Source organism: Oncorhynchus nerka, unplaced genomic scaffold (genome assembly GCF_034236695.1).
Source record: "Oncorhynchus nerka isolate Pitt River unplaced genomic scaffold, Oner_Uvic_2.0 unplaced_scaffold_1063, whole genome shotgun sequence".
In the NCBI taxonomy this organism is placed as follows: Eukaryota; Metazoa; Chordata; class Actinopteri; order Salmoniformes; family Salmonidae; genus Oncorhynchus; species Oncorhynchus nerka.
In genome coordinates, this window is record NW_027040251.1 from 196791 (window position 1) to 204763 (window position 7973).

The 7973-nt window shown below is 50.7% G+C and overlaps 1 protein-coding gene across 3 annotated transcripts in view; it reads left to right on the forward strand.

Annotated features, from left to right (window-relative positions):
• Positions 1 to 7090, forward strand: part of cenpq (centromere protein Q) — a 58553-nt gene extending 51463 nt beyond the window's left edge. For all 3 annotated transcript variants that reach the window (XM_065016260.1, XM_065016258.1, XM_065016253.1), the window contains one exon: positions 6277 to 7090. In XM_065016260.1, the coding sequence (XP_064872332.1) occupies positions 6277 to 6302 (26 nt within the window). In that variant the 3' untranslated portion in view covers positions 6303 to 7090. The remainder of the gene's footprint in view (positions 1 to 6276) is intronic.
• The last annotated feature ends 883 nt before the right edge of the window (positions 7091 to 7973 follow it).

Genomic DNA, 7973 nt, shown 5'->3' on the forward strand with positions numbered 1-7973 from the left:
TTCTGCATGGCTTTCCCCACAGCTGGGCCGTTCTGTATGGCTTTCCCCACAGCTGGGTCGCCATTCTGTATGGCTTTCCCCACAGCTGGGCCGTTTCTGTATGGCTTTCCCCACAGCTGGGCCGTTCTTGTATGGCTTTCCCCACAGCTGGGTCGTTCTGTATGGCTTTCCCCACAGCTGGGTCGTTCTGGTATGGCTTTCCCCACAGCTGGGCCGTTCTGTATGGCTTTCCCCACAGCTGGGCCGTTCCATTCTGTATGGCTTTCCCACAGCTGGGCCGTTCCATTCTGTATGGCTTTCCCACAGCTGGGCCGTTCTGTATGGCTTTCCCCACAGCTGGGCCGTTCTGTATGGCTTTCCCCACAGCTGGGCCGTTCTGTATGGCTTTCCCCACAGCTGGGTCGTTCTGTATGGCTTTCCCCACAGCTGGGCCGTTCTGTATGGCTTTCCCCACAGCTGGGTCGTTCTGTATGGCTTTCCCACAGCTGGGCCGTTCTGTATGGCTTTCCCACAGCTGGGTCGTTCTGTATGGCTTTCCCACAGCTGGGTCGTTCTGTATGGCTTTCCCCACAGCTGGGTCCGTTCTGTATGGCTTTCCCCACAGCTGGGCCGTTCCATTCTGTATGGCTTTCCCCACAGCTGGGCCGTTCCATTCTGTATGGTTTCCCCACAGCTGGGCCGTCCAGGTCCCGTATGGCTTTCCCACAGCTGGGGCCGCTCATTCCACAAAGCGCTTCCCACAGCTGGGCCGTTCCATTCTGTATGGCTTTCCCCACAGCTGGGCTGTTCCATTCTGTATGGCTTTCCCCACAGCTGGGCCGTTCCATTCTGTATGGCTTCCCTGGCCAGCCAGCTGCTCCATTCTGTATGGCTTTCCCACAGCTGGGCCGTTCCATTCTGTATGGCTTTCCACAAAGGTCGCTCCATTCTGTATGGCTTTCCTTACAGCTACGTTTCTTGTATGGCTTTCCCCACAGCTGGGTCGCCCATCTGTATGGCTTCCCACAGTCGGGTCGTTCCATTCGTATGGCTTTCCCCACAGCTGGGCCGTTCCATTCTGTATGGCTTTCCCCACAGCTGGGCGTTCCATTCTGTATGGCTTTCCCCGCAGCTGGGTCGTTCCATTCTGTATGGCTTTCCCCACAGCTGGGTCGTTCTGTATGCTTTCCCCACAGCTTGGTCGTTCCATTCTGTAGGCCTCCCCACAGCTGGAGCGTTCCATTCTGAAGGCCTACAATTGGTTTCTGTATGGCTTTCCCCACAGCTGGGGATTCTGTAAATGGCTTTCCCCACAGCTGGGCCGTTCCATTCTGGGTATGGCTTTCCCCACAGCCTCTGGTCGTTCTGTATGGCTTTCCCACAGCTTGAGGTCGTTCTGTGATCCCTCCGCCGAGCTTCTCAGAAGGCCCAAAAGCTGTTTGTAATAGAAGGACTAGAAAATGGGAACACTATATAGGGATCTGGTCTGACAGGCCCTGGTCATTGTGCACTCATTGTTGGCCCTTTCATTGATATGCAATATTTTCCCAGGAACAGGCCCTGGTCAAAGAGCTAATACACTATATAGGGAACAGGCTCCTGGTCTAATGCACTATAGAGGGAACAGCCCTGGTCTAATGCACTATATAGGGAACAGGCCCTGGTCTAATACACTATAGGGAACAGGCCCTGGTCTAATACACTATAGAGGGGAACAGGCCCTGGTCACAATGCACTATATAGGGAACAGGCCCTGGTCTATACACTATATAGGGAACAGGCTCCTGGTCTAATACACTATATAGGGGAACAGGCCCTGGTCTATTACACTATATAGGGAACAGGCCCTGGTCTAATGCACTATATAGGGAACAGGCCCTGGTCTAATACACTATATAGGGAACAGGCCCTGGTCTAATGCACTATATAAGGAACCAGGCCCTGGTCTAATGCACTATATAGGGAACAGGCCCTGGTCTAATGCACTATATATAGGGAACAGGCCCTGGTCTAATGCACTTTATAGGGAACAGGCCCTGGTCACAATGCTATATAGGGAACAGGCCCTGGTCTAATGCACTATATAGGGAACAGGCCCTGGTCTAATGCACTATATAGGGAACAGGCCCTGGTCTAATGCACTATATAGGGAACAGGCCCTGGTCTAATGCACTATATAGGGGAACAGGCCTCTGGTCTAATGCACTATAGGGGTGGCCCACAGCTCCTAATGCACTATATAGAACAGGCCCTGGTCTAATGCACTATATAGGGAACAGGCCCTGGTCTAATGCACTATAGGGAACAGGCCTGGTCTAATGCACTATATAGGGAACAGGCCCTGGTCTAATGCACTATAGGGAACAGGCCCTGGTCTAATGCACTATATAGGGAACAGGCCCTGGTCTAATGCACTATATAGGAACAGGCCCTGGTCAATACACTATATAGGGAACAGGCCCTGGTCTAATGCACTATATAGGGGAACAGACCCTGGTCTAATGCACTATATAGGGAACAGGCCCTGGTCTAATACACTATATAGGGAACAGAATGCCTGGTCTAATACACTATATAGGAACAGGCCCTGGTCTAATGCACTATACAGGAACAGGCCCTGGTCTAATGCACTATAGGGAACAGGCCCTGGTCTAATGCACTATATAGGGAACAGACCCTGGTCTAATGCACTATATAGGGAACAGGCCCTGGTCAAAGGTCATTTCAGTCTTCTGTTTATGCTTCTGTTTATGTCTCCTCCTCCCCCTCTTCTCTTTCCTCTTCTCCCTCTCCTCCTCTCCCCCTCTTCTCCCCCTACTTCCTCTCCCTCTCCCCCTCTTCCCTACCTCTCCTTCTCCCCCCTCCTTTCTCCCCCTCTTTCCTCCCTCCCTCTCCCTCTTCCCCCCTCTTCTCCCTACTCTCCCTCTTCCCCCTCTTCTCCCCTACTCTCTCCTCTTCTCTCCCTCCCTCCTCCTCTTCCTCCTCCCTTCTCCCCCCTATTCTCCCCTACTCTCTCCTCTTCTCCCTACTCTCTCCCTTCTTCCTCCCTCCTCCTCTTCTCCCTCCTCCTCCTTTCTCCCCCCCTCCCTTCTTCCCTCCTCTCCCTCTTCTCCTCCTCCTTTCTCCCCCTTCTCCCCTACTTCCCTCCTCTCCCTCCCCCTCCTCTCCCCCCCTCCTCTCCCCCCCCTCCTCTTCCCTCCCCCTCCTCCTCCCTCCCCTCCTCTCCTCCCTCTCCCTCTCCCTCCTCCTCTCCTCCCTCCTCCCCTCTCCTCTCTCCCTCCTCCTCCTCCTTCTCCATGTTGTTTCAGGATCCTCCAGTTGTCAGAACAAGGAGTCCTGCGTCCCCCCTGTACCTCAGCGCAAAGACAGACCTCTTACAGGTCAGCGAGCAAGTATAACACACTCCCCACACACACACACACACACACCCCACACTCCCCACACACACACCCCCACACACACACACCCCACACACACACACCCCCCACACACACCCACACACACAGGTTTCATGCATATTGGTAACCATGAATAGTTCTAGTGATAGCCTCAGGTTTTCATAGCTGTGGTTTTATTGCAGCTGTGATCTGAGAGTTCTGTCAAAGAGGAAGTGGCCAGACACGACATTCTGCTGACTCTCAGAATAACCTGGAGGTGTAACCTGGAGTGTAACCTCTCAGAATAACCTGGGAGGTGTAACCTGGAGTGTAACCTTCAGAATAACCTGAGTGTAACCTCTCAGAATAACCTGGAGGTGAACTCGGAGTGTAACCTCTCAGAATAACCTGGAGGCACCTGAGTGTAACCTCTCAGAATAACCTGAGGTGTAACCTGGAGTGTAACCTCTCAGAATAACCTGGAGGTAACCTGGAGTGTAACCTCTCAGAATAACCTGGAGGTGTAACCCGGAGTGTAACTCTCCTCAGAATAACCTTTGGGAGGTAAGAGAACCTGAGTGTAACCTCTCAGAATAACCTGAGGTGTAATTCCGAGTGCACCTCTCAGAATAACCTGAGGTGTAACCTGAGGTGTAACCTCTCAGAATAACCTGAGGTGTAACCTCTCAGAATAACCTGGAGGTAACTGGAGTAACTTCTCAGAATAACCTGGAGGTCTCATGACAGAAACACTACCGCTCACAAGTTTGGGGCCACTTAGAAATGGCCTTCTGTTTTTGAAAGAAAAGCACTTTTCCATTAAAATAACATCAAGTTGATCAGAAATACAGTGTAGACATTGTTAAAGTTGTAAATGACTATTGTAGCTGGAAACTATGATTTTTAATGGAATATCTACAGGAAGGATATGCCCATTATCAGCAAACATCACTCCTGTGTTCCAACAATCCTGTGTTCCAACGGCACGTTGTGTTCGCAATCCAAATTGATCTTTAGAAAACCTTTTGCAATTATGTTAGCACAGTTGAAAACTGTTGTGCTGATTTTAAAGACGCAGTAACACTGGCCGCCTTTAGACGAAGTTGAGCATCTGGAGCATCAGCATTTGTGGGTTCGATTAGGCCTCAAAAATGGCCAGAACAAAGAACTTTCTTCTGAAACTCGCCAAATCTATTCTGTTCATAGAGAAATTAAGGCTATTCCATGTGAGAAATTGCAACTGAAGATCTCGTCTACAAGGCTGTGTACTACTCCTTCACAGAACAGCGCAAACTGGCTCTAACCAGAATAGAAAAGAGGAGTGGTAGGCCCCGGTGCACAGCTGAGCAAGAGGACAAGTACATTAGAGTGTCTGGATCCGAGAAACAGACACCTCACAAGTCCTCAACCGGCAGCTTCATTAAATAGTACCCAGAAAACACTAGTCTAGCGTCAACAGTGAAGAGTCGACTCCAGCCCCTTCTGGCCTTCTGGGCAGAGTTGCAAAGAAAAGCCACATCTCAGACTGGCCAATAAAAACAAAATATTAAGCTGGGCAAAGAACACAGACACTGGACAGAGGAACTCTGCCTAGAAGGCCAGCATCCAGAGTCTCCTCTTCACTGTTGACGTTGAGACTGACAGAGGAACTCTGCCTAGAAGGCCAGCATCCCGGAGTCTCCTCTTCACTGTTGATTTGAGACTGGACAGAGGAACTCTGCCTAGAAGGCCAGCATCCCGGAGTCTCCTCTTCACTGTTGACGTTGAGACTGGACAGAGGAACTCTGCCTAGAAGGCCAGCATCCCGGAGTCTCCCTCTTCACTGTTGACGTTGAGACTGGACAGAGGAACTCTGCCTAGAAGGCCAGCATCCCGGAGTCTCCTCTTCACTGTTGACGTTGAGACTGGACAGAGGAACCTGCCTAGAAAGGCCAGCATCCCGGAGTCTCCTCTTCACTGTTGACGTTGAGACTGGACAGAGGAACTCTGCCCTAGAAGGCCAGCATCCCGGAGTCTCCCTCTTCACTGTTGACGTTGAGACTGGACAGAGGAACTCTGCCTAGAAGGCCAGCATCCCGGAGTCTCCTCACTGTTGACGTTGAGACTGGACAGAGGAACTTTCTGCCTAGAAGGCCAGCATCCCGGAGTCTCCTCTCTTCACTGTTGACGTTGAGACTGGACAGAGGAACTCTGCCTAGAAGGCCAGCATCCCGGGAGTCTCCTCTTCACTGTTGATGTTGACTTTTAGACTGGTGTTTGCGGGTACTATTTAATGAAGCTGCCAGTTTTTAATTTAATATATTTTTAGTTTGAATTTATTTTATTTTTTTTCAAAAACAAGGACTAAGTGACTCAAACTTTTGAACGGTAGTGTACGTATTTAAACAATACGAACTTGGCCTTCTGGGTAGCGCAGCATTGCAGTGATAGAAGGCGTCACTACAGCCCTGAGTTCGATCCCGGGCTGTGCCGCAGCCGGCCGTGACCGGGAGACATACGAGACAGCTCACAATTGGCCCAGCGTCGTCCGGGTTAGGGGGAGGGTTTGACCGGCCCGGGATGTCCTTGTCCCTTCGCCTCTAGCGACTCCTTGTGGCGGGCAGGGCGCAGTGCACGCTGACTCGTCTCACCAGTTGTTTCCTCCGGCTGGCTTCCGGGTTTAAGGGAGCAGTGTGTCAAAAGCAGTGCGGCTTGGCAGGGTCGTGTTTCGGAGGACGCATGGCTCTCGACCTTCGCCTCTCCCGAGTCCGTGCGTTGCAGTGATATGGGACGAGACAAACTACCAATTGGAATGAAATGGGGAGGAAGAAGGGGTCAAAAAAGTACCAAAAAAAAAAAATCTTGAAGGAGAAACAGTTTGGCAACTTCTGAGCAACGTAAGATGAAATAGTGCTTTCTAACTGTCCCTCTCCCCTTCTAGGAGCAGATGGTGTGTCTGGTTCATAGCAGACACTCCGTCACCACGGCCCGTCGCCTAGCCAAGATCCTCCAGACATCAGGGCCGGTCCAGGATGCCCAGACCCTACTGGAACGAGCCTACAGACACGCTGACCGCCTGGTCACTCCACCTACAGCTGTCAGCCAATAGCAGGAATCCATCCAGACTGGTTGGACAATAGCAGGATTCCATCCAGACTGGTTGGACAATAGCAGGATTCCAACCAGACTGGTTGGACAATAGCAGGATTCCAACCAGACTGGTTGGACAATAGCAGGATTCCATCCAGACTGGTTGGACAATCGCATGATTCCATCCAGCCTGGTTGGACAATAGCAGGATTCCATCCAGCCTGGTTGGACAATAGCAGGATTCCATCCAGACTGGTTGGACAATAGCAGGATTCCATCCAGACTGGTTGGACAATCGCACGATTCCATCCAGCCTGGTTGGACAATAGCAGGACTCCAACCAGACTGGTTGGACAATAGCAGGACTCCATCCAGCCTGGTTGGACAATAGCAGGATTCCAACCAGCCTGGTTGGACAATAGCAGGATTCCATCCAGACTGGTTGGACAATAGCAGGATTCCATCCAGCCTGGTTGGACAATAGCAGGATTCCATCCAGACTGGTTGGACAATAGCAGGATTCCATCCAGACTGGTTGGACAATAGCAGGATTCCATCCAGACTGGTTGGACAATAGCAGGATTCCAACCAGCCTGGTTGGACAATAGCAGGACTCCATCCAGACTGGTTGGACAATAGCAGGACTCCATCCAGCCTGGTTGGACAATAGCCTGTGGTTGGACAATAGCAGGATTCCATCCAGACTGGTTGGACAATCGCACGATTCCATCCAGCCTGGTTGGACAATAGCAGGACTCCAACCAGACTGGTTGGACAATAGCAGGACTCCATCCAGCCTGGTTGGACAATAGCAGGATTCCAACCAGCCTGGTTGGACAATAGCAGGATTCCATCCAGACTGGTTGGACAATAGCAGGATTCCATCCAGACTGGTTGGACAATAGCAGGATTCCATCCAGACTGGTTGGACAATCGCACGATTCCATCCAGCCTGGTTGGACAATAGCAGGACTCCATCAGACTGGTTGGACAATAGCAGGACTCCATCAGACTGGTTGGACCCATGACTGGTTGGACAATAGCAGGATTCCATCAGACTGGTTGGACACTTCCATCAGACTGGTTGGACAATAGCAGGACTGTGTTAGCGATATATTTATGACTATGTATTAGGCATTTGTTATATGGCTCTGGCATAGGCTTTGCACGGACCACTTGACTTTAGCACTGCTACATAGTTAACATTGTATTCTGTATTGGGAGGAGCCCCATTTGTTCATATCTGTATGTATTTATTCTTTTCCTAAAGTGTTTCTTCTTTTAGCTGTAGATGATGATAATTAAAAACCTGTACAAGTGTTTTGGACTGTTTTGATGAGTTCCTATGATGAATATAGTTCTGATAATGCCTCTAGTCCAGACAGGCTGACTTCAACCCCAAGATAATGCCTCTAGTCCACACCGGATTACTTCAGCCCTAAGATAATGCCTGGTCCAGACAGGCTGACTTCGGCCCTAGGATAATGCACATCAGTCTAGACAGGATTACTTCAGCCCTAAAATAATGCATCTAGTCTAGACAGGCTG